This window comes from Eptatretus burgeri, chromosome 14 (assembly GCF_056783735.1).
Source record: "Eptatretus burgeri isolate ZD-2024b chromosome 14, Ebu_testis_v1, whole genome shotgun sequence".
NCBI lineage: Eukaryota > Metazoa > Chordata > Myxini > Myxiniformes > Myxinidae > Eptatretus > Eptatretus burgeri.
In genome coordinates, this window is record NC_140974.1 from 68916025 (window position 1) to 68943916 (window position 27892).

The window sequence follows — 27892 nt, forward strand, 5'->3', positions numbered from 1 at the left end:
GTGTGAATGTGATGGAGTGGACTGTGTGCGTCGTAACACGCAGGTGTGCGTGTGTGGAATGGCGACGACGACGGCGACATGTAAGGAGAGAAAGCCGTGTAGCGGCTGTAGCTGTTTCGGGGACCGTGCCGGGTTCACCCAGCAGTGAGCACGCGGTCCGTGCTGTGCAACGCACGAGACCACCACGTGCTCGCTTGCGAGAGTGAAGTCCCGGTCCGGAAACGCACGCGGTGGATTTGCCGATCCCGCGGACGGACAAAGTTTAGGCAGGATGACGGATTTGGACCGGACGGGTTCTCCACGCGATCGTGTGTGTTAAGCTCCAAAGGGCAAAAGCACATGTGTTCGCGTGGGGAACCCCTCGAGACGTGGGGCTTGTGTTTTTTTTTTTTTGCGCACGGTGACGTCATGGCTGCACGTGTGGTTGGAATCCAGCAGGAGGGGTATCTCTGCCGGATGGTGCCGTCCAAGGAGGGACGAGGAACACGTGCAGCTGCATGACGTCACGGGCAGGTGCAAAGTGCGCGAGCTCTGAGTTGCCGCGCTGGCGCTGCGTATGTAAAGAAAAAAAAAAAAAAAGAACAAGCCTCACTTTCGGGTACACAGGATTCCTGGGCAAGGGGTGGAAGACCCCCTTGACCTGGGCACAGGATGGAAACTAGTTAGGGGGAAGGGTTAGCTTAGTTAGACCGACTTCATGGGGCAGGGGTAAGTCCTCATGGAGTCCGTGGAATGGATTAGTTAGAGGGATTGCAGCGAGATTTAGGTTTGGTAAATAATTTTTGGGACATTGAAGACAGTGACAGACTGGTGAGTGTGTAGAGGGGACGTAGTTTAGCTACGTAGTGTTAAAAGGAACGTGCTACTAGTTTAAGGGACGACGTGGGAGCACGAGTTAGTTAGGGGATGTAGTTAGGAGGATGGCAGAGTTCAGCGGTGTGTGTGTTGAAGAGTTGTGGGTTGTGAGGTGAGTGCGTGTACATGTTGAGTGAGTGAGGCCAGCGGGTCTGTGTGTGTGGAGTGAATGGGGAATGCATGGTGCGATGAGTGATTGGGGGGAGGAGTGACTCCCGCCCAAGGGACCCCGGGGTCAGAGTAAAGTGAGTTAGCTGGGTTAGTCAAATTGAAAAATGGAGGTTGTTTTGTTGTTGGTGGGAATGTAGGCTCGAAACCCATTTGGAGGGGTGCAGGAGCCCTGTTGACGGGCTTGGGAGCGTGGCTGCGAAAGGTGAGTATCGCTGAGTGGGTACCCCGGGCACCAGGCCAGTCGGCCGCGGTAGGCCATGGGCCCATGGGGGGCCGGGATAGAGTAGTGGGCACGGGTGCGCCTGCTTGGTGCGGGGGCCCGGGGCGCCATTAGCCGCGTGGGCAGTGTTGTGGGCACGGGTGACCCTCGGAAAGGGGCCCGGGAGGCCGGCCTGCCACGTGTGCGTTTCAGGGAAGGTGCCATGGGGGGCACTCCCCAGTGTTAGGGAGCTGGTAGGCTCGGAGGCAGTGTAGTGCCCGGGGGTGCCATAGCGGGAGATTCGGCAGAGGGTCGTGCCTGCCAAAGGGAGCCACGTGTCCTAGCCAGGAGACCGTGTGAGGGCACGGAGAGAAAATTGGGGGGCGAGGCCCGAAATTGTGAGGACACCAACACAGGCGACGGGAATCTGGGTTTATAGAACCAATAGTTTAAGCAAGAGGCGCTTGTTGAAAGCCCCGGGGTAGTTTAACAGTTAAATGGTTAGGGTAGATTAGGAGATGTACCCCTCCGCACCATCCATCCCCTCGCTGTCGTTGTGGGCCGCTGGACCCACTTTGGTTATAGATCGCCGAACTCTGGGGAGGCCATTCTGAGGCTTCGTTGGGCCTCGACACAGGACGTTAGCTCTCCCTTATTCCCCTCCGGGAAGGGAACGTAGGGGTTGGGAGTCGGCTAGGTGACAGGATAGGTTAGCCGAACAAGGACGATAAAGGGGGTTAGGGGACGATTTATAGTGGGGGAGTAAAAATAAAAACAACAAAAAAAATAAGTTGGGGCTAAATTGGGGTTTGACAAATTAAGGGAGTGGGTATGTACAGTGACAGGCAAAGGCGATAGGTTGGGAGGGAGACAGGTAGGTAGGTCCGAGCCCGCCTTCCGAGTGGCCAGCACCACCGCACCCCCTCCACCAACCTCCACTGAACGGCAAAGGCTGGCCAGCTTCATCGGCTGGCTGTTTTTTCTTCAAGGCCTGTGCCGGCCAACTTCATCGGCAGCTGTTATTTTGCTGCAAGGTCTGTGCCGGCTGGATCGTCTGCAGCTGCTGTGCTGCAAGGCCTGTGCCATCGGCTGGCCATGTTTTGCGTCAAGGCCTGTGCCGGCCAGTTCATCTGCCGGCTGTGTTTGCCTGCAGTAGCCTTCTTCTGCGGGCTGTGTTTGCCTGCTGCCTTTGCCATGCCATGCCCACTGCCCACGTTCACCAGCCCCGTTCAAATTTTGCTTTGCCCCCCCTGTTCATTTCCATGTGCGCCAGGATCAAGGCAACAGTTTGCAAGCTGCGAGAACTGCCCTGTTGGCAGCTACAACACGGGCCTGCAGTGGCGGCCCGTGCACCGTGTTTGTGTTCATGCATCCATTCGTTGTGCTCATTGCGTGTGCCACTTGAGCTGGCACGGAGACTGCGTTGTGCAGCCCATGCACCGTTGTGGTTCACTGCGTTCAGTTCAAAAGGGAAGGCCTTGGACTGCGTGTGAGCAGCCAGCCACGTTCCCTGTCACCTGCATTGTTTGAGCCAGAGACTGCATGTGGGCAGCCTGGCTCCCTGCTAACTGCTTTCTTTTTGCAGAGTTCAATGATCCTGGGCCATGGTTTAGTGTAAAATTTGTAAGTTAAGGTTAAGATGTACTGTACATATGAGTGCGCCCCCCGGCATGTTTGTCTTAGCGCCGGCAATTTTATTTAAGTCGTCCGTGTGAGTGAGTTTGTTTAGATAGTTACGCAGCCCTCATTTATTTATTTTGGGGACACGAATACCATGAATGTCGCACTCAGGGATCCGTAGGTAAAATGTACTAGGGGAAAACTACACATGATGGCACACAAAAATTTGACGACTCGGGACGAGTCTGTAAAAAGGGGAGGGGGTAGTGTTGTGGTTACCAAATTCGCAAACCACCATTCAGGTCCCTTAGGTGAGGTATCTCGGTAAGTACATGTGTAGTTAGGCCCGAACCCGTTGTCTAGTGGGAATACATGTCATTTATGCGTGCTGCGACTCTTCAGGATAGCCGTTTTTCTTTTACTATCTTTAATTTGGACCAACCGCCATGATTACCACCACAACCACAACATCAACCACCAACCACCGCTTCACCACAACCGCCACGACCTTCCCGTCACACCTCGCAACCGTAGCATCGCCACCGTTCTTGCCCCGCTGTGGGTACCGGTGTTGGACTCGTGCAGGGCGCGCGTCGAACAGCGTGTACAAAATCACGGATTTTGTGCTTCAAAAACGGATCAAAAACGACACACGCCCACTTTTTGCCGTCCAATCGGTGAGCGAGGGGCGATTTGGCCCCGCCTCCAGGACGATCGATATATGCAAATTTGTGGATCAAAAAGCCTTCACGCCCACTTTTTCTCAGGCCAATGGGGAGCGAGGTGAAAGGTCAAAGGGAGGGGGTCAAAGGCGAAGCTACGGGGGGATAAAAGGACCGTGTTCGTCAGTCAGCAGAGGCGGAGAAGTGGAGAGTCGGAGAGTCCAAAGTGGAGAGTCGGAGAGTCCAGAGGCGGAGAGTAGGAGAGTCGGAAGCAGAGGGTCAAGACTTCGCGGGCGGTGGAGCTGCTCGTCGTGTGCGTTGGAGTCGGAACGGAGGGGACGAGCTGTGGAAAGGCGGCGACACCAGACGAGGGGGTGCTCGCGTCGTGCAGGAAGCTGCACCCGAGGGAGGCCGACAGCGCGACCTGGCCGAGGTGGAGACGCTCGTCGCACATAATAAAGATCCTCTATACCCCGAGCATCAGCAACCCCCTCCTGTTTCCCCCCACGCTGAGATAGTGCGACCAAGGGGGCCCCTTTCCCACCCCCTACCAGGCACTGCCCGCGAGGTCCGCGGAGTTGGGGCGCCATCGCCACTCCGCGTCTCATCACCAGACGGGTAGGCGCGACCCGGTCTCGGCCTCAGGCCCGCCTCATCCTTGAGGGTATTTCTTTTCCTTGGTTTTGGGTATGTGTTGTCGGCGCCGTCTGTGAAGTAGAATTGTATAAGTGTTGCCGTGTGCTCGGTAGTCGGTATTAGCTCTGCATTGTGTTTTCGCTTTTACATTTGCTTTTTGTGTAAATGGAATTGTGTTTTTCTTTTTTTGTGTGCTTTTGGTGGAATTGAATGTGTGCTTCCCGTGTGCCGCGAATAAATGTGCTTTGTGTTGAACTGTTCTCCCGCTTCGCTTCGTCATTTCTCCCATTGAATCCTCATCTTGCTTCACGTAAAGGGTTGGTAGTGGGCTGAATACGCCCGATAATTAATCGAACCGTCGAGGTCGACGATAACACCGCTCGGTTATTCTGATAGTACGGAACGGGTCGCTTCAGTGGCCCGTGTCCGAAGTCGACCTGCGGCGAGGTGCGATCGCCCGGTCTACCCTCCGCGTGGGTACCGTGGGTCGAATTTGGCGAGCAACCCTATCCCACGCGGGGGCTGATTGGCTCGATCGCGGTGAGACCGAAAGGTCCACCCGTGACTGGCTCCCGGCGTTAGTCCGAGAGGGTCACGACTGGATTGTCCGTCCGGTGGGCGACGTGCCGCGATTCGAGTTACGTGGCCATCAGCACGCCGGCGGGCGCGAAATCAGCAACAATATTTAAACAAAATAAGGATTATAAAGGTTTTTGAAAAAAAAAAAACAAGTTGGACTTGTATCCCTTCAGACGTTCTTAATTTATCGCAGTAACGAAAACCTATCACTGACGTACGGATGGATGGACAGACAACAAGACATAATTAATGCCTCTGGCGACTTTGTCAGCAGAGACATTAAAAAAATTCCAGAAGTTTTCTGCCGTTGCTGCAGCGTTTTTTTTACCATCACCTTATTTAACACGTTACATTAGTTCTTCGTGGCTGTCGTTTATGACGTCGTTAAAAACAGTACATTTCCTGTTTGGAATGATTTTCAATTTTGTTTGACTGTCAGGCAGGCAGACAGAGGAAATAAAATTCTCTCACTCCTCTCTGTGCATGTGTGATCGAGACAAACTCAGAGCCAAAGTAGTGTTAAACTGCAGATTCGTTTTCCGCTTTATGTTCAAAATAAAACATTCAATTGAAATTAAGTTGTTCCTCAATCATAAACTGATGTTTGGAGATAGAAGGACAGACAGACAGACCAGAAGTGAAACAATTGCTTAACCACACTTTTCGCTTTGCGTGCGCAGGGTAAAAATAAAACAGTAAAACCCAACAGATCTGGTCTGGAAACTTAGCTTTTTATGAGCTGGAGGGAGGAACTGCTCGAACCAGCATCACGTGTGAATGTACCAAGAACCGGAAGTTCTAAGTTGTTTCTGCTATCGAGAGTAGGATGTTCTGATGGACTCACTCATCTTGTCCCTTGCTGTTCTTTATTCAGCAATTTGTCAATTATTTTTTTTTACACAAATCGATAAACACTTCTCGTGGAGCTTGCGCAAAGACGCTCATAAACATCAGTGTATTTTTCACATTCATTATAATGACACTAGCAGATAATGGACAAACCTATTATGGTGCAGAGGATTCAAACTACATCATGAGCAAGGGTTTCGGAAAGGAATGACTAAACAGGCCCACTCAAGAAAATATTACACATGTTATAAATGAATAAAAGTTTCTTGCTCATTCAGCAGGAAGTTACTTTTAAATGCAGAGCATACATACTAATGTGAAAAGGCAGTGGGGGCAGATAGTTTGGGAGTGAGCCTTAAACGACCCCCCTTACCCTCCTTTCAAGCTGTGACATTGTAATTAAAAGGCTTATGTGCATGATGAGAATGGTGTGTAATGGTGATATAGCAAAGCAAATTAGTGGCTTCTTGCATGCATTTACCCACTACATCCAACCCCACCTCCTCCCTCTCCCCCTCCCCCTCAGGCACATCCTTCTGTTCTTACTTCGACATAGGTATTCGCCTTCAATTTTTACCATGATAAAAAGTTTATCATCTCTGTGTTCATGTCAACTCCAAGTGAAGCAACTCTTACTATGCTGATGCCAGTTTGGATTTTGGTCACTAGGTTACAATATTACACCCTTAATTCACACAATTCCCAATTTAATGAAAAAAACAAAGTCAGAGTGCAACTTTCAATGATAAAGTACCATTCTGGTGATGAAATCACCAATCTATGTTGCTCAAATTTTAATAACCTATGGCTTAAGCTCCAGCGACGATAGTGATCTGGCAGGTACGATAGGCAATGCGATGAGATGGCATCGTGACCGGTTTCGGTGAAGTCATCCATCGGATTACAACATTCACAGAGAGGCCTGTTTGGAAAACCTGAGGCTGTGTTGAAGTTCTGTGGAAGTGAATATTAACTAGTACATGATGTGGTCTAATATTCAACCAGAGTTGGTGTCAAAGCCACCCAATGCTCGGCTGTTTATACATTTATCGTTTTTAAAAGACGAGTCTAATAATATTTTTTATAAAGCATTGCAGTGAAGTATAATTATAAAGCAATATATGTATTTGTATATTGTAATCAGTAACAAGAGCGCAAGTGAGCACAATATACGCCCTAACAAGAAGGTATATACAGAATTGTGCTACGACATGGAAAACAGCATCCTGGTTGCCATGGCAACCACTTTAGATGACGAATGTATGTCACTACACACCGTCTCCACAGTCTGTGCCTATGTACCAAATATGAAACGTGAAAGTTGAAAACTTTGGGAGTTAGAGTGCGGACAGGAACTGATGGAAAACAGCATCCTGGTTGCCATGGCAACCACTTTAGTTGACGAACGTATGTCATGACACACCGTTTCCACAGTCTGTACCAATGTTCCAAATATGAAACGTGAAAGTTGAAAACTTTGGGAGTTAGAGTGGGGACAGGAACGGACGGAAACAGCATCCTGGTTGCCATGGCAACCATTTTAGATGACGAACATATGTTGCGACACACCGTCTCCACAGTCTGTACCTATGTACCAAATATGAAACGTGAAAGTTGAAAACTTTGGGCGTTAGAGTGCGGACAGGAACGGATGGAAAACAGCATCCCGGTTGCCATGGCAACCACTTTAGATGATGAAGGTATGTCGTGACACACCGTCTCCACAATCTGTACCTATGTACCAAATATGAAACGTGAAAGTTGAAAACTTTGGGAGTTAGAGTGCGGACAGAAACGGACGGACAGACAGACAGACAGACAGACAGATGGACGGACGACCCGTATCACATAATACGCCCCGATATATATATATATATATATATATATATATATATATATATATATATATATATATATATATATATATATATATATATATATATATATATATATATATATATATAAATATATAAAATCGGGCGTATAAAAAATGTGGTCGATAGAAAAATTAGAAAGGAAACTAGAGGGGGAGCACTCGGGAGAGTGCAAAACCTCCGCCGCCAATACTGCTGGGTCACTCAAGTGAACCTTATATCCTATTCATTAAATATGATGTCAACAATGCTGACAGTTAGTTCTTTTCTCCAACATTTTTTTTTGGGGGGGGGGGGGTTGGAAATCACTTAAAACATGTAGAAATGCAAAAAAAAATAAATTCTCAAACAATTTTTTTTGGGGGGGGGGACGACCAAGTCCAAAATCTAATGGCATGATCCTTGGACCATACCTAACCCCCCACCAAGTTTCGTTGAAATTCGTCGAGGAGTTTTTCCGTAATACAAAAAATTTAACATTTTCACGCTCACGCCGGGGGTATCGCTGTAGCTCTCTGTTCTTCGAACAGGCGAGCTATAAAATTGAAAAATAAATGACAGGAAATTGGACCAATCAACACTCAAAAGGACTTGTTTTCTGATGCAGGCCAATTAAAGAAGTAAGGACACCATGAATGCAAAGAAATGAAAATTACAATACTTGTTGGAAGAACAACTTTCAGTGGAAAAGAAAGAGGAAATGCAGACATGGATAAACAAATACATGAAAAAGCACAAGAAAAAACAGGAGAAATATATATTTTAAAAGAAGTCAAAAAAGATAAGTGCATTTTCCATTCCTACATGTGATTAACATCATGAGTGGATTAACCACTCACATGGAAGGATGAATTCAAATGGCGGAGGCCTTAACCAAAATGAATCATCGATCCAGCAAGACATCTTCAGAGACCAGTACCATGGACCATTACGCGAAAGGGGCAATGTGCAATGGTCACATGGACTTGCACGTTTCCATCAACAATATTTAGAAAGGAAGAGTTGGGGAAGGGGGAGGGGAGAAAGTATAAAAACTTTTCACAAACCAGTAGAGATGGTGTGCAACACGTACACTTGCAGATGCACGAGTAAGCAGGAAATGAGCGAGGCAGGAGTCGATGTGCCACTCACTTTGCAAGGCCTAAGTATGCACATGCACGCAAGCACCACAACTTGCTGAGACTGAACACAGAACATTTTACTGCAACTCTCTCTCTGAAGCACATGCAGACATGATCGCAAAGGGCACATAGTACTTTTGTATAGTATTCAATGGTACATTATCATTGTTGCTCATGGATAAGGTGAATGTATTGGGGTTGTGGATGTGGCACAGGCATAATGGGCTTAAAACCTCCTGTGTCATGATTTCCTTGTATGATTTATCAGTGTCACATATCATTGCTTACACTACTACTACAACTACTACCACTACTACTACTACTACTGATAATGATACCCAGCCAAGGGGTGTAGCGACCCCCCTTGGGGGTTGACCCTTTTGCACTTCGTTCCCTTGGAACAGAGAACGGGAGGTTAGGGCAGGAATTTTGTATTTTTTTGTTGAGGGTGCCGGCGATGGTTCGCCTACTCTTCACGAAAACACCATGGGATCTTTAATGTACATTAACTAATGCAGGCAGATGGGACCCTCGCTTCACGTCCATCTGAGGGATGGCACACACACGCCCTGCCTGTAAAACACCACAATGATAGTTTGTAGCCGAGTTGAGATTCGAACCAAAGTGTGCGAACCTCTAAGCTATCCTGCCAGCCCCATTGCTAACAATTATTGTTTTACTCTTCCTCGTTTGTACGCAGCACAAGGCTGCGGGGTAGAATCATTGGCCGAGGGCACGGCTGTGCCACTGATGAAATGCCCTCTGCTGTTTATGGCAGGAATTGGTAATTTGTTCATGGTGCAGGATCATGCTGGCTTCATGGGCCTAACGGCATTCTCCTGCACTGAAGTTCCTTGTAACTCTTTGTAACCTTTTTTGAAGTACGTGGAGCAGAGGTCTCAGTCCCTTTCATTGACGAAGTCAAACGTAATGTATGTGGGGGGAGGGGGGGTGGAGTATGGGGATGGCGGAGTGGGAAGGGGGGAAATGCAATGACCATGATTATGATTAAGCTGAGTGTATGGGAGAAAACAGAAGGGTCAACATTACCATTTTGTGTATTAAATAAGTATATGGCCCCCCAATATATTTTTGATTTTCATGGTTCCAATGGGCTGTTGGATTCTCCAGCATCGTAACAAATTCAAATATTTTTGACACCAAGTTACAAGGGACCGTCCAAATGTTTTCCCCCAACCAAAAAGAAATGATTCCGCATCAGTAAAACTCGATAAAGATGTATTCTGTGTAGTTTTTGTGTCATTTCCAATGAGTGTTAAATTTTTCCAATGGAGGCGGAATCTTTTTAAGAAGGGAAAATGTTTTGACTCCCCTTTGTATGCCACAACAGACAATCCGTACAGATCCGTGATTCCATCCCACTGAATGTGGGATGGTGTCACAGAGCTTTAATAATTAATATTTTGTGTCAATTTAGTTATTTGTTTTCATGGCGATCCAGAATAAAATCGGTGAGCCAAATGAAGCCAAAGCTATGCGAAACACATGAGGAAATGTGCTTTTAATAAAAGACAGAATCAATTATGCAAGTGAAAAATGTCGTTCATAATGCGAAAGCAGCTGAGCCCAAATCATGGGATGGGAAGTATATTTACCTGGACCAATTGAGGTAGCCAATCCATGAGCTCATCATCAGTCAGCTGACGCAAGCTTCTCACCGCTGCATGCCTCACTTCTTTGTCTGGAAATCTATGTCAACAAATTGCAATTATTGTTCAGCGAGTACATCGAAATGAGTATCGTGAGGCAGACAAGAGCACTACAGATTGAAAACAAAAACGTGAGTGGAGTGATATCATTTCATAATAGCAATCACAGTGTCCAAGCCAAAGGGAAGTAACTACAAAGTGCAAATGCAAAATAGGTGCAACTACAACGGCACTCGGTAGAGTACATACCTCCATCAGACTGATCAGTTTACGTTTTGTATCCCACTGATAGGCTGGATCTGCTTCCGGACTTATAAACAAAATCTAATCGGCATGTTCGTGTCATCTAACCAACTCGTCCAACAAGTTTCATCTGATTTCCGTCCACAACGTTTTGAGATATGGTGCTATATATCGTTTTTGGCCCCATCTCTCAATGGTGAAGAATCACTTACTTAAAAAAATTATTGGATCCGCATCTTCACTAAAATTGAATCAATTCTTCCTTGTCACACACCTAACATGACCACCAAGTTTCATCTAAATCTGTACACAACATTTTGAGATATCCAGAAAGGGGTGAAGCAAAGGACAAATTGAACAGACAGAAAGGGGTGAAAACATAACCTCCATCCACCATTGGTTGGGGACACAAGACGGGTGATTGTACACCACCTTTGATGGTGGCGGAAAAATAAAATTACTGATCAAAAGAGGTTGTGTAACACTCGACAGGAGACCTCATCTGGAATACTGTGCACAACTTTGGTGACATCTGAGGAATTCGAGGAGCAGTTGGGTGTGACTGGGTAGGGTGGGTGCAGGGTGCGAGGGGTTGGGGGACACAAGATTTGGAAGTAAATTTATAGACTACCAGAGAGAGGGTTCAATGTATGTCTGGATTGAACAAATTTAATTGACTGCCATTAGTGGAGGCTTTTTGCAGCAGGGTTCTTACAAGTAGGTCTCCTGCCAAAAGTGATGCAAGTAATGAGTTCTTGATTAATGAGTTTTCCAGCAAGCAAGTGGATAAGCTTCTTCAACATTCAATGTTTAGGGAATCTAGTACAAATAAGTTATTGACAGAAAAAGTTAGGGCGCTTTCACCAAGAGCATTTCACTTTCACCAAGACTGTGGGCCAATTCTTATTTAATGATGGTAAATGTCTTAAAAAAAAAAAAACTCTCAGTATAAATGCAGTTTGGGATGCCTGGTGTTGGCTTAATGGTTAAGGTGGTGGGCTTGGGATCTGAGAATCCTGAGTTTAAACCCTGCTCTACTGTTGAATTAATTACTAGGTGGGGATGATTCTGCTTGTCATCCTTCTGAGGTCGGCAAAATGAGAACCAGCTTGCTGGTATCCTGTGTCGGAGTGGCAACCTTTCCAGGATTGTGCCCAATTGCCAAGGAGACTGCTTAGGCAGCACCGACGCTCTGTACAGAGTATGGTCCCAATGGATGGATGGAGTTAGGGATATTTTAGCAATGGAATGTCCATGTTACTGTTCACCTTTTTGTTATGATCCATGTGGGCATGTGCTTTCTGGGGATTTGAATATTATTAGCAATAGTGACATCAGGGATCTTATGAAAATGGGAGCCAAATATCAGGAACCAGTGATTCGGCCATGGAGTTACATTAGATCTTCCATTGTTGGTTCCGTTTCTGAATGTCTGTAAAATATGTAAAAAGTTTAGTTATCTGCAAATGGTTTTAGTGCATGGTATGAGAGGGTTGTGGAAATTTGGAACAACAGGATTAAGTTTTGTTGTAGTCGAGGCTTGTTTTCCCAGGATTGGTTAAAACCATTGGCGAATAAGCTAAATGTTCGTAAGGATATTCAGGATCTGCATGAGAAGTACGTTACAGCTCCGGCACATAAAGCAGACAATAATTTTGTGGTTGTTTGTAAAAAGTTTTAGATGGAGGTTTTATTAAGGGAGTTAGGTATTGATAGTTACTTTTCCTAGTGTAGGAAATAGCACATACAGTATGTTCCATGTCAAAAGCCTCTCCAAGAGATTATAGCTGAGCATCAGGAAGTTTTGGGTAATAATTTTAACATTAAATGTAAAGAGGAAAATCTATGTATTCCCCATTTTTTTCTGGATCCCTAAGCTGATTCTGGATCATAAAAACCCATATAAGTTTAGGTTTATAGTGAGAGCTAAGCAATTTACTTTGAAACAGTTGTCAGTTGTGGTTAATTCAGGTTTACAAATGGTTAGGAAGCAATTTAGGAAATACTAGGCGACCCGTGAACCCGTTGGGTTCCTGTTGTGACAGCGGTTGATAAAAAAAAACTCATTTCAAGAAAAAAAAAAGAAGATAGCTCCAGCGAACTATACCGCGGAGGTTGTTTGCATTGATCAAATAATCCCGAAGAATACTTGACTGAATCGGGAATTGATTTTTTAATAATTTTTTTCGTTGCCCAATTTAAACGAAACTTGATATTGCGCATCAATGTGAAAAAAAAAAAAATGGAGGAAAAAAAAGTCGAAGAAATTATTGTGCATCATCTTCTAAACAAAATTTTATTTATTAATGAACACGGAAGTATTAGATCAAAATGGCGATGTTTATTTTATGCTTAAAAATAAATCGTTCTTTGTCTATACTAAATGTTTGAGATTTTTAAATAAATCATTTCAAGGAAAAAAAAAGATAGCTACGACGAACTATACCGCTGAGGTTGTTTGCATTGATCAAATTCTCCCGAAGAGTACTTGACTGAATCAGGAATTGATTTTTTAATAATTTTTCGTTGCCCGATTTTAACGAAACTTGATACTGCATACCGCAGGAGAATGATGAGTAAGGTGGGCTGAAAATTTTTGCGCTATCATGTATTGTTTTGGCTGTATTTCGGGAACATACATACATACATACAAGATGAGAGTTTTAGTAACATATAGATAGATAGATAGATTGTTTAGCAATTAGTAAGAATTCTGGCATTAATGCTTTCTGGAGTATTATTTCCACTTTAAAGTTTTTAGATAGGATTAAAATCCTCAATATTAAATCCGTTGATGTCATTGTTTTCAAAAAAAAATAAAAAAAATAAAGGCTTTTAATTGTTTTGACGAACAAATATTGAAAGATGCTGTCACTTTTATTTTGTTTAACACTTTTGTATCTTTTGGTGGGAAACTATTTCAACAAATAAAAGAGAGTCCAATGGGAGGGAACTCCCCCCTATATTTGCGGATATTTTCCTTGTTTATTGTGAGTTTTAATTTGTGCAGAAGTTGATGAAGGAGAAGAAGTTAGGCTTGGTTATAATGTTATCTGCTGCATGTCGTTATATTGATGATATTTGTGTGATGAATTATAAGTTGTTTGATAGGCTGATTCATAGGATTTATCCAGGAAGCCTAATAGCAGATAAGAGTAGTTATGATAATAGTGGAGTGGCACATCTGGATGTGTAAATTTGAGTTGGAAATAATTGTTTCAGTACAAATGTGTATCATAAAGCTTACCATTTTAGTTTTTCTATTGTCTTGTTATCCTTTTCCATCTAGTAATGTACCGGTTAAGATAAACTACAATGTGTTTTGTGGTTTGTGCAAAGAAGATCTATTCCATTATATTAGAGAGGGGGTTTTGTGACAATTGTTTGATTCGGTCATGTGAGCATGTTTTTAGACGTCAGTGTAATCTCTTGTTTAAGTTTAGTTGGTTTTCGTGGAAACAGGTTTCTGCAGCATTGGAACTTGTATGAAAGGAAGTTGTGTGGAAGAATAATAACAAGAAATAACTGGTAATTTTTCATTTTAATTGATTAATCAAATCAGAAGTGTGCCATGGGTGTTTACCGGAAAGGAAACTTTATCGATACCAATAAATGTCAGAGTGTGTGTGTGTGTGTGTGTGTGTGTGTGTGTGTGTGTGTGTGTGTGTCTCCTCCATAACACCAAAACCATGAAACCTCGCAGCCTGAAACTTTGCATGCATATCAATAAAACCCCAAGGAAGTGCAAGAGTGAAAATGCGGTGTTTGGGTTAATTGAACATAATTAACGACCTTATTTAATTATATCCTTCATCAGGCGCATCCCCGAACATCTCGCTCCCCCTCAATGGGGTCTTATATAGCTTGTTGTGAAATAACACCCAATTTCCGAGGTGTTTGCCATATTAACATGCTTTCTAAATTACCGAGCCAATTTTTTTCCCCACCTCTGCACCCCTCCCATACTCCCCCAGTGACTTCATGTTGATAAACTGTAAGATCAAATTAATGGGTGTACATGTAGAGCAGGCTTGATGGGCCAAATGGCCTCCTCCCATGTCAAAGTTCACTGTGTATAGATTGGAAGCAGGATGGCCTATTGAAGCAGTTGGTATCTTCAACAGCAAGATGCAAAGAGCATGTTGCTTTCAGTTCTCTGATAGAGTCCAGCCTGAATTGACCAACCACACTCCTAAAATTTTATGCCAGGATGAGCTTTCTTCAAAACATCACTGCCATATTGGAAAAGACTTTCAAAAAGAATCTTTGATAAAAAATTTTTCCTAAAGAGAACCCATTCACGGAATGGTAAATCGCAAGGACCTTCGAGTGTAATGATGATTGCATGATACGTGCATGCCAGCCCTACTAAACACACCTCATGCCTATTCGAGCATTATTTAACATCATTGGCTCATGAAATAAAATCTTATAATGGGTGAAAAACAACAAGTTTATGTATTATCAATGTAGGGCACTGCCAGCAACAACAATCTGTTGCACCAGTATCAATCTCATATACTATTTGAAGAAGGCTTCAGAATGACTCAAGAGCAGCATGAAGTTGGTCATACCGGTATGAGTTTATAAACGACAATCATGCAGAGTTTCTTTGCGACCGCATCATTTATCAATCCTTACAGTGGATGCAGCATCTCGAGTGCATGCTCTGGAGAAATGCATGCATCACGCAGCAGGGAGTAAATCCGTGGTAGAGCTTCAGAATCCCAAGATGGTGCCGACGCGAGCAGCCAGGGCAATGAGCCTGGTTCAAGCTTGAGGCTGGCACGTCTTGACCACAGCCAGGTGCACTCACTCTTTGTCAGGCTGCAAATACAAACAAAAAATTAGAGATAGCTGTATTGTCCACAAATTTTATTTTTAACAGTGATCTAAGGCTCATGATGGAGCTCATTCAGAACATAGCAAATCCCATGTGAGACAATTACATTCGGCTAAAGACAGGTGTACCTTAACAAGTATTACAAGCACAGACAGGATGGCCTTGAGCTCCATCGGATGGACGTTAAACTGGGCATCCCATCTGCCAGCATTAGTTGGTGGATGTTAAAGACCCCATGGTGTCCTATGTGAGGAGTGGGCAAGCTATCACCGGCAACATGGACAAATCCCAAATTCCTGCTCAAACTACTGCTGGGAGAGGGATGTCAAAGCACCCATCATGACCCCAGGCTAAGAAACTGCTTCAACAGAACCAACGTTCTGTAATACCGAGTATGGTATATCAGATATGAAATCCCCTCAAGTTACTCAATATAAACAATGCCAGTAGAAGAAACCTATACATTGTGGTGTAGAATTCCACACAAACTGGAAGAATCTTTGCAACAAGATAACAGCTCAGGTGGGAGCGTGTGCTTCTCACCTGAACAGAACACTGGCCCCAGCCATCATGGTAATTAATCGTTTTCTGGTCTCGGTGTCAAGGTCTCGTGGTGGGCGTGGAGGGGCTAGGCGAGCTGGGGACGGAGTCTGGAACACGACTTCACAGCCAAGTTGTGGAAAATGAAGCTAAAAAAAAGTAAAAAAAAAAAAAAAGCATTCTCGCCATTGCAATTGGTGCTGCTCCAGAAAATATGATGCACATTACTCCTCATCCAAAGAATGGTGCAATGTTTTCGAGGCATTCGGCCTTCTCATGATGAGAATTGACAGTATTTTTTGTTATGATGATTAAATAAGGATGAAAGTTCGACTCAAAGAAGAATGTACCACCTGCTCAGATTACAGGCACATACATGGGAATATGCAAGGAAGAGATTATTTAACTCATGCCTCTGCTGTATTTTTTTCTTCACATCAATCTTATCTATGCCTGATGTTGGCTCAATGGTTAGGGTGGTGGGCTTGGGATCCTAGGATCCTGAGTTCAAATTCCCCCTCGGCTGTTGAATTAATACTAGGTGGGGGTGACTCTGCCTGTCATCCTTCAGAGTTCGGCAAAATGAGTGCCAGCTTGCTGGTATACTGTGGCAGAATGGCGACCCATCCAGGATTGTGCCCAATAGCCAAGGAGACTGCTTAGGCAGCACCAACGCTCTGCACAGAGTATGGTCCCAATGAAAGGATGGATGGATGAATCTTATATCATCCTATGAAATGCATTCAGATATCTGTTACGGATTTATAATTGGCTGCGAAGCAACCATGCAACTGGAGTTCAGAGAACACTTTACCCCGCACAGTCTTGAGAGACGCCGACATAGTCGGAGTCTGCAAGCAGCAAATTTGATTGGTCGAGATGATGTAAAATGCTGTAATATTTTGTCAAAGTACTGCTAAACGGAAGGGGTTTTGAAAGTGCGAAAAAGGTGATTTGTGTTCTACAGTGTTCAAGAATATAGTTCAATTGAACTTTCAAGAAAATTTTTTTGTTTTTCTATTCAAAATTCAAAAAATTGAATTTTTCTATTCAAGAAAAATAGATTTTAAATGTTGTAGGAATTTTTTCGGAAGTTTACCGCCATTGCTGCGGCGCCTTTTCACTGCCTTATTGAACACGTTACATTAGTTCTTCGTGCCGGTTGTTTGTGTCCTTTATAACTTCCTTAAAAACAGCAAATTTCCTATTTGGAATGATTTTCAATTTTGTTTGACTGCCAGGCAGGCAGACAGAGTAAAAAAAAAAAAAAAAGTCTCACTCCTCTCTGCGCATGCGGCTTCAGCAGGAATTAATTGAAAAATTCATCAATTGTATTTGCTGTTTAATGGTGCATAGTTTTCATACAAAGATAAAAAAACGAAACATTCGATAGATCCGATGTGGTTACGGTTAGCATATAAAAATCCGAATTTCATTTCACTTTTAAAAGCCAAAAATAATCCAATTATACTTTAGATCATCAAATCCTGATACACAGGTTTATAACAATTTGTAAACAGTTTATGACAGGTTGAATTCTCACCTCAAACAAGGGTCCTCTCTCCAAGCCTTCTTCCACTCTACATAAGCACAGAGGGAGCAGCTGTGAGCCCTGAACTAGAACACTGGGGGTCAAGAATGAAAATGTAATTTTGTTAACAGGTTGACAGATTAAGCTTTAGAGATGCATCTTATAAGAAAAATCCACTTGTGTATGACAAATGTTGGTGGAGATCATTTCTTTTTTGTTTTCAAACAACCAAATTATTTGACAGTTTAAAGAAATTAAGCACACCTTAAGAGCTGCAGTTCATATTGTCATGGCAACAGCATATATACCCCCCCCCCCCTCCGCATCCTTTGCCGGCACAGCTGTTGAACGTCTTGGAATCGTCTAACCACCAATAATGTATTTCAACTTCCACTAAAAAAGATCTCTCCCCAATGCACCTTTGAAAGTCAAAGATCCTCAAGTCAGCATGCCCAAGCAACTCTGGTACGTGGGGCACAGCCGGGGCTGTGCCGGTGTCAGACAGAGGGGGTGGTGCAAGGCCGTAGAGGTCAAAGGTCAAACGACTCTCCCGAGGAAGTTCTGACAAGCTAAGAGGGAACGTCCTTCTGCATTCATTGCGGGAAACAGTAAAAGAAGAAGGAAAAAAGTCGTTAAGAACATATACATAGAATACGTGAACGGCTCTTTATTTCTCAGCAAAGAAATACAAGAAGCCGAAGAAGCTTGTTCTGTTTATCCAATTGATACTATGTAACTATCCCTTGATTTCTCTTTCTGGGCAGCTTTACCTGGCTCACTGCTCACCTCCACTCATTTGTTCCACTTTTCCCTCACCTATGGAAACAACTGCCTTTATCTGTTAAACATCATTCTTCTCTTCAGGACTTTATCATCACCTTTCACCTTCTCAGATCACCCTCATCCATACCCATGATTTTCTATATCCTTATTAACCCACCCAAACCCCCACGTCTTTCCATGTTTCCAGGTTATTGAGTTTCCCCCTACTCCTTCATCCTCCACTTAGATTTTTTTTGTGGACAGGTTTGGTGTGTGAAAAGATTGAATTGATTTCGATTTTGGCAAAGATCTGAATCTGGATTTGAGAATTTTTTCAAGTGATTCTTCACCATTAAGAGATGGGGCCAAAAACGATGTATGGAATATATCAAAAAGTTGTGGACGACTTATGACAAAACTAGGTGGATGAGTTGGTTAGGTAACAAGAACAAGTCCGGATTCAGATCCGACCTATCAGTGGAATACAAAATTTAAATATTTCAGCCTGGCGGAGGTACGTGCTCTACCGAGTGCTGTTCCATTTCGCCAAGTGTCACTCTATGAGCGATTTTTCATTTGTTTGTTTGTCCGCACAGAACTTTCATGTTTTTCTCTGTAACCGCTTGCCAGATCGAGATGAAATTTTCACCATTGGTGCGACTACTCATGTAGAATGTATTAATGATAATTATGACATCCTTGGTCACGTGGTGTGGTAGCCATGATGAAAAACGGAAAAAAAAAAACTTTGGACCTCTCTGAAACTGCACCAAGGAAAAAGTTGAAACTTGGCATATGGCAAGTGCTCATGGGGAATGAGTGTGATTTTTTTTTTAAATGACGTCATAGGTGCCTTTGTTATGACATCATTGCATATGTAGAACGCTGCATCCGATCAGTATGAAAATTTTTGAGGGTCATCTTGGGATAAAATGGTCCACCAAATTTTTTTGATGATGTCATTGGTCACGTTATTTGGCAACCATGTTTTTTTTTTTTTTTAAAGACCTTCAAAAATCTTCTTCTCTAAAATGGCTGAAGCAGTCATCACTGCTAGCATTTATAAAGTGGCAGTTATAATTACGTAACACACCAGTACACAAAACAAGTTCTGGCGAGGGTCTGCAATCTCTGATTCCTCTTTTTGTTTGATTTCTTTCCCAGTTTTCCCTTCCATTTCTGTGATTGAGAGTTTGTGCCTTGCATACAACTTGTTCACCCCATGTCGACCGCCCATCGTAAAACCCCCACCCTGGCTCTTGTTCTTCCCAAGGTCCTTTCTTCCTCCAGGTCTCCGATTGTCTCCCTCTATTCTGCTGTTTATGTGTTCCTTCCCTCCCCCCCCCACCCCGATTTCAACTGTCCTTTTTGTTCTGTAATGTCATGGTCCATTCTGTGTTAAAGCTCCTTCATGAGCATAGACTGCGTTGGAAAAAATAAAGGTGAAAAATTTCCTTTTTGTTTTCATAAATTGTTCTCGTCTCCACTACCCCATTGAAGAACAATTTCACACTCCTACAAATTTGAGTGATGCATTAAATTATTTAAAAACAATTACAAATAAATGGATTTCTGCCAAACTCTGATAACAATCTCCATTTTTATCGTATGATTGGCCATAATCTCATCTGAGCTCGAGGGACAATCTTGAGATGAAAATGCTAACATGAAGCCAATGAAGGAAGAAGCACAGAAATGGTAAAACTCAACTTTGTAAGGTCACCAACGCATGAGAACAAAATTTTAAAAAAGGAATAAACAAGAACGTACCGTTCATTCCATAAGACCAGTTGAAAGAAGTGATGCGATGGAGTGACTTGCTGAGATTTCCATGCTTTGCCAAGCTCTTTGGAACCGTGCCACACTCGACACTCCATGTGGTAATTCTCATAGCTGGTAGAATTTGGTTGTGGAAGTGAACAGGTGGACATTAAAAAAAAACAACAATAAATAAATAAATCAGCAAAATCTTTGGACACATGTATAAGATTGCAGTTTATATATGGATTATTTTTATTTTTATTTTACATCAACTGTTGGTGGAGATGTGCGATCAAGTTTGAGTTAAAAAAAGGGAAAAGAGAGGTGGCAGAGTCATGAAAGATGGTAACAGAGAAAAAAGGCAGGCGAGAGGTAATGATTGACAAAATAACAGAGATAATACTAGAATCACAGACATGTACATCTGCCCCAACTCCACCCCTCCTTCTCCCCCAACCACTTTGATCCCTGTGAAATCAACAGGAACACACGAGAGCTACGTTTACCTGATTTAGCCTGAAGAGGCTGCAGGAAGATATTTTGCCAGGTCTTGGCATTGGTCTAAATATAAAGGCTAAGTAACCCAAAATCCTTAATTTGTGAACAATTTTGACCTTTAACCCCTGTGAAAATGAGACAAAGACAATGGACCAATATCTTCCCACTTTTTTTCTATAGAGGTATGTTAGTGCCAGCTTTAGTCAGTATTGGGTAAAATTTAAAAAAGGAAAGATCCCACGGTGCCCTTCGCCAAAAGTAGGCGAGTTATCTCTGGCACCATGAACAAATTACAAATTCCTGCCCGAACCAGCAGAGGATATTGCACCAGCGGCACGGCCGCACCCCCATCAAATGATGCTACCCCACAGCCTTGTGCTACAGACGAACGAAATGAACCGTTTCATCTTTGACCACATACCATTGGAATGGCAACGCAAATCGGTCAAATGAAAAATAACTCCGGATATATTGGACAGGGTTACCACAATTCCATATTTGAAGAGGATTAGCTCAAAAATGAAAGAATGGTGTGCAATTATGATTGTTGAAAGAAAGAAAAAGAAAGAAGCAAAGTTAGGAAAAACAATGTCTGCCCTCCCTGTAGGAGGTGAGACGTAAATACTGGCAAGTGGTTTACAAAAGGTGCTAATATGAGAATATCGAGTAATTCTGCGCAAAACAAGGATAAAAGGACATAAAATATCATCGCCCCCATGGTTTCCGTAATTTAGCTGCCCAAAGTTGAAGGGCTAGCCCATATATACAAGATGTATGTGTATGCGTAACTGACTTGAGTGGTCATGTGACATGGAAGAACATTTGTGACATTTGCCAAGCTTGAACAAAGATTGGACCATGCATGGTCAAGAAATGGTTGGGGACACGTTTAAGTAGCAAAATGGCCACCAGTCGGCCATCTTTGATCTGGTCTTGAAAAATAATGACGTGCATATGTAAGCCATCATTCATTATTTGTGTGCCAAGTTTGAACAACATCGGTAAATGCATGTCCGATAAATGGTTGAGAACGTGTTCAACATTGGGTTTTTACAACTAAAATGGCCGCCAGTCGGCCATCTTAGATCGAAAATCGAAACAAAATGATGTGCATATGTAGACCATTACATGTTGTCTTTTTGCCAAGTTTGAACAAAATCAGTCTATGCATGTCCGATATGTGGCTATGGCTGGACATAGAAAATCCTATTAATAAGCCCCCATTTTGGACCAATCCAAGGGGGCTAACAATGGCTGTTTATAGTAACTAGTACGTGCCCGTACGTGAAAATTTTTGAAAAAAATTCAAACCGCAAGCCAGAAACAACAACCACACAGGCCATTCCTTCGCTCTCGCGTGCCCATACGTGTGTGGCCGTACGTGTGTGGCCGTACGTGCAAACCAAAAAAAAAAACTTTCAAACCGCGAGCCAGAAACAACCACACAGGCCGTTCCTTCGCTCTCCCAAACAACGACTGGATTGGAGCAATGTATTTATCTATAAATGCGCATAAGAAATCGAGAAATTATTAGAATACATTAAGTTATCACCATCCGGAAGTAGTGCGTGCCCGTACGGAATGTTCACATGCATTCCACGAATTATCGCTTGCATTAAAGTAACAACTGCTGTGATACTTACACACACAGAGTTAATTAAAATCCAAATTAAAATCAAGTTTACCTCCCTGTCTTTGCTTGCCATGACATTCGCTGCCATTGACCATTGCCACTCCTACGCCACGGTAACTAAGGCACTGATCGATCCCCATTGTAACCGGCACGGCACGTGACGTCATCGTCGGCCGACCGCACACCGGCCTATGCGAAGTTAAGTCCTCACTGTCCGGAAGTTCGCATATCGCAGTTACAATGATTCAGAATTTTGTTTTAATGGCCAATTATTCAATTAGCACCAACATATTTTGCCTTTTCGCAATGTCATCGCAAGGAAAAACACAAAGAGAGGAGAAGAGAGAAGAAGAAGAAGAAAAAAAAAAAACAACAAAAAAATACTTTCAAACAACCACACCGCATTCCTTCGCTCTCATAAACTTCCGCACATTCCGCACAGTCCATTCCTTCGCTCTCATAAACGACGACTGGATTGGGGCATTGTGTTTATCTATAAATGCGCATAAGAAATCGAGAAGTTATTAGAATACACCAAGTCATCACTATCCGGAAGTCCGTATGCTGTAACCCGTAATGGGGAAGGTGGCTGAGGTTCTCTTCCCCATCGGCCATGCCTAAGCAGCAACGTGTCTTGTCATTGGTTGGTAAATAAATGGCCGCAGCAACGTGTCTTGTCATTGGTTGGTAAATAAATGGCCATAACCTTGGAAGCACTTGTCTGATCAATATCAAACCTTGAAAAGGCACATACTCAGGTCCCCAGCAATATAGCTGGCAAGTTTCAATTAGATCGGACCGATGGTTGTCGAGAAACAGCGGTCACACACACACACACACACACACACACACACACACACACACACACACACACACACACACACACACACACACACACACACACACACCTGGAATTATAGACTAGTACATGCAAAAAAAAACAAAAAAAAACTCAAACCGCGAGCCAGAAACAACCACACAGGCCGTTCCTTCGCTTTCGCGTGCCTGTACGTGCGTGGCCTGGACGTTCACACATCGCAGTTACGATTATTCGCAATTTAGTTTTAATGGCCAATTATTCAATTAGCGCCAACGTATTTTGCTTTTTCGCAATGTCATCACAAGGAAAAACACAAAGAGAAGAGGAGAAAAAAAAAAAACAACAAAACTTTCAAACAAACACACAGGCCGTTCCTTCGCTCTCGTAAACGACAAATGAATTGGGGCATTGTATTTATCAAGAAATGCGCATAAGAAATCGAGAAATTATTACAATACACGAAGTCATCACTTTCCGGAAGTCCGTCCGTACATTGTAACCCAGAATAGGGAATGCGGCTGAGGTTCTCTTCCCCATCGTCCACGCCCACGCAGCAACGTGTCTTGTCATTGGTTGGTAAATAAATGGCCATAACTTGGGAAGCACTTGTCCGATTAATATCAAACTTTGAAAAGACACATCCTCAGGTCCCCAGCAATATACCTGGCAAGTTTCAATTAGATCGGACCGTGGTTGTCGAGAAACAGCGGTCACAGACACAGACGCACACACGCACGCACACACTGCTGGAATTATAAATAGATGGCCAATTATTCAATTAGCGCCAATGTATTTTGCCTTTTCGCAATGTCATCGCAAGGAAAAATACAATGAGAAGAGAAAAAAAACTTTCAAACAACCACACAGGCCGTTCCTTCGCTCTCATAAACGACGACTGGATTGGGGCATTGTGTTTATCTATAAATGCGCATAAGAAATCGAGAAGTTATTAGAATACACCAAGTCATCACTATCCGGAAGTCCGTATGCTGTAACCCGTAATGGGGAAGGTGGCTGAGGTTCTCTTCCCCATCGGCCATGCCTAAGCAGCAACGTGTCTTGTCATTGGTTGGTAAATAAATGGCCGCAGCAACGTGTCTTGTCATTGGTTGGTAAATAAATGGCCATAACCTTGGAAGCACTTGTCTGATCAATATCAAACCTTGAAAAGGCACATACTCAGGTCCCCAGCAATATAGCTGGCAAGTTTCAATTAGATCGGACCGATGGTTGTCGAGAAACAGCGGTCACACACACACACACACACACACACACACACACACACACACACACACACACACACACACACACACACACACACACACACACACACACACACCTGGAATTATAGACTAGTACGTGCAAAAAAAACCAAAAACAAAAAAAACCTCAAACCGCGAGCCAGAAACAACCACACAGGCCGTTCCTTCGCTTTCGCGTGCCTGTACGTGCGTGGCCTGGACGTTCACACATCGCAGTTACGATTATTCGCAATTTAGTTTTAATGGCCAATTATTCAATTAGCGCCAACGTATTTTGCCTTTTCGCAATGTCATCACAAGGAAAAACACAAAGAGAAGAGGAGAAAAAAAAAACCAACAAAACTTTCAAACAAACACACAGGCCGTTCCTTCGCTCTCGTAAACGACAAATGAATTGGGGCACTGTATTTATAAAGAAATGCGCATAAGAAATCGAGAAATTATTACAATACACAAAGTCATCACTTTCCGGAAGTCCGTCCGTACATTGTAACCCAGAATAGGGAATGCGGCTGAGGTTCTCTTCCCCATCGTCCACGCCCACGCAGCAACGTGTCTCGTCATTGGTTGGTAAATAAATGGCCATAACTTGGGAAGCACTTGTCCGATTAATATCAAACTTTGAAAAGACACATCCTCAGGTCCCCAGCAATATACCTGGCAAGTTTCAATTAGATCGGACCGTGGTTGTCGAGAAACAGCGGTCACAGACACAGACGCACACACGCACGCACACACTGCTGGAATTATAAATAGATGGCCAATTATTCAATTAGCGCCAATGTATTTTGCCTTTTCGCACTGTCATCGCAAGGAAAAATACAATGAGAAGAGAAAAAAAAACTTTCAAACAACCACACAGGCCGTTCCTTCGCTCTCCTAAATCACGACTGGATTGGGGCATTGTGTTCATCTAGAAATGCGCATAAGAAATCGAGAAGTTACTGGAATACACTGTCATCACTTTCCGGAAGTCCGTACGTTGTAACCCGTAATGGGGAATGCGGCTGAGGTTCTCTTCCCCATCGGCCACGCCCACGCAGCAACGTGTCCTGTCATTGGTTGGTAAATAAATGGCCATAACTTGAGAAGCACTTGTCCGATTAATATCAAACCTTGAAAAGGCACATCCACAGAGCTCCAGCAATATACCTGGCAAGGTTCAACTAGATCGGACCGTGGTTGTCGAGAAACAGCGGTCGCGCGCGCACACACACACACACACACACACACACACACACACACACACACACACACACACACACACACACACACACACACACACACACACACTGCTGGAATTATAGATAGATGAGACCTTACTTGCTCAACCAGGCAGATGGCAACTTGTGCAGGGCGTACAGAGTGATCTCCAGAACATCAGTTGTCAACGAAGAAGAGAAAATGCATTGAAATGAATTATCACATGAAAATGCATTATCACATGACAATGCATTATCACAGCCTTTCGTTGGCTCAACAATCTCCCCACCAAAAATGATTTCAACTTCGTCAGTTTCATCCCCCTCCATCGTTCCCACCATTTCTTCAGATTCAGTTTCACCGACCGTTCTTTCGTGTCTGTGACTTTCACATTCATTGTCTGTCCGTACTTCCTCATCTCCGTTGTTTCCTGCTATTCCCAAAGACTGTTCAACTGTCATGTTTTGTACTCCACATGGTGCTTCTAATGAAGTGATGGGTTCGGTCCTGAATGTTCGGCGGAACAAGTCACAAATATCATGAAGGGCAGAGGTCAGGGCTTCCAGTGGAGGTTGATGTGATGCAGTTACAGGCTCTGTAGAAGAAATAAAAAGATAATCATAACCAATTAGACCTCATAGTATCTAAAAAGATTAGGCCATGCAGAACAATTAATTATGGCATCGTTTTAGCTATTCCATACAAATCATGTGTACAAACTACTTACGAAACAATCATGAAAAAACAACAATAGTATCTGCATTAAAAAAAATAGGACCGTCTGTCCTGAAGCTGACCTCGATCAGGAGCAACAGTCACACAGACATCCGCAGACATCCCCCCCCGCAGACATCCTCAGAGCCTGAATTTTTTATGCCATGAACAAACTTTGGTACATCAAGGGTGATGAAGGTTGTGGTCAAGTTTCATTGAAATTCTGTGTATAGTATGGAGAAGAGAGCAAATACCTATTTTTGAGGGTGTGTGTGGGGGGGGGGGGAGAACACCCCACCCCTCGGTAGACTCCCTTAATGAGCGCAGATTTTGATGCAGTCAATAAATTTTGGTATATCATGGGCAAAGAATGATGCGGTCAAGTTTCATCAAAATTGTGTGTGCAGTTCCTGAGAAGAGTAAGCCTGGTGTTGACTTAGTGGTTAGGGTGGCGGCTTGGGATCCAAGGGTCCTGAGTTCAAGCCCCGTTGGCTGCTGAATTAACACCAGGGGGTTGACTCAGCCTGTCATCCTTCCGAGGTCGGCGAAATGAGAGCCAGTGTACTGGTCCCGGTGTATGCCCCGGTTAGAATAGGTGTACCATATCCCTGTGTGTCGTAAGAGGCGACCAGGGTTGGCGTCAGGAAGGGCATCCGGCCATAAAACATTGCCTCAAGAAAAAGCCAAAACCCCTGCACAGCAGGGAAAAATGGCTGTAAAAACGGTCATTTTTTTTTTTTTAGTTCCTGAGAAGAGAGCAAATACCTATTTTGGGGGTCAACCCCCTCCTCCCCCCAACCTGTACACTCTCTTAATGAGCGCAGATTTTGATGCAGTCGATACACTTTGGTACATCACGAGCAAAGAATGTTGGGGCCAAGTTTCATGAAAATCATGTGCGTCGTTTCCGAGAAGAAAGCAAATACCTATTTGGAGGGGTCAAACTCCCCCCACCCTCCCTCCATCGACCCCCTTAATGAGCACAGATTTTGATGCAGTCGATAAACTTTGGTACATCGCAGGTGATGAAGTTTGTGGTCAAGTTTCATTGAAATTGGGTGTGTAGTTTGCAAGAAGAGAGCAAATACTTATTTTTGGGGGTCAAACCCCCACCCCATAGACCCCCTTGATGATCGCATATTTTAATGCAGACGATAAGCTTTGATACTTCATGGGTGATGAAGGTTGTGGTAAAGTTTCATCAAAATTGTGTGGGTAGTTTCGGAGAAGAGAGCAAACACCTATTTTGGGGGGAGGAGGTAAAAAAAAAAAAAAAACAACCCCCGTAGACCCCCTCAATCAGCACAGATTTAATGCGGTCAATAAACCTTCGTTCGGCATCAGATACGAAGCTTGTGGCTAAGTTTCATCAAAATCGTGTTTGGTTCAAGCGATAACGACTGAAGCGTTTACAGACCGACTGACTGACTGCTCGATTACATAAGATCACCTGACGAAAATCCAGGTGAGCTAAAAACAATAATAAAGGGACAACCAAAACTACGACCTCATTCCCTAATACAATGGCCTGCAAAAGTATTCACCCCCCCCCCTTCCAAAGTTTTCACATTGTGATGCCACCTGAGCTTATTACCTTCACCACCGAAGGTGGAAGGAGGTTATATTTTCAGCCCTCACTGTCTGTTTGTTTGTTTGTCTGTGTGCAGGATATCTAATTAGATTTTGACGAACTAATTAGATTTTGGTGAAGATCCGAATCTGGATTCAGATACGAAATTTATTTAACTTTTGAAGTGATTCTTCACCAATGACACATCAGGCCAAAAACGATATGTGGCATGATATTTCAAAAATATAATGGACCCGATATGTTCTCGTGGATCAG

The 27892-nt window shown here is 43.6% G+C and overlaps 1 protein-coding gene across 4 annotated transcripts in view; it reads right to left on the minus strand.

The window, feature by feature from the left end:
• LOC147013533 (phosphatidylinositol 4-phosphate 3-kinase C2 domain-containing subunit beta-like) overlaps positions 1–27892 on the minus strand; it is an 89786-nt gene that overhangs the window by 30153 nt on the left and 31741 nt on the right. For 3 of the 4 annotated variants that reach the window (XM_085855398.1, XM_085855399.1, XM_085855397.1), the window contains exons 11-18: positions 25453–25927; positions 19926–20048; positions 17813–17980; positions 17406–17487; positions 15866–16011; positions 15121–15306; positions 10183–10276; positions 8492–8586 (exon numbers count right to left, since the gene is read on the minus strand). In XM_085855398.1, coding sequence (XP_085711524.1) covers positions 8492–8586; positions 10183–10276; positions 15121–15306; positions 15866–16011; positions 17406–17487; positions 17813–17980; positions 19926–20048; positions 25453–25927 — 1369 coding nt within the window. The remainder of the gene's footprint in view (positions 1–8491; positions 8587–10182; positions 10277–15120; positions 15307–15865; positions 16012–17405; positions 17488–17812; positions 17981–19925; positions 20049–25452; positions 25928–27892) is intronic. The other variant, XM_085855400.1, reaches the window with a different exon arrangement.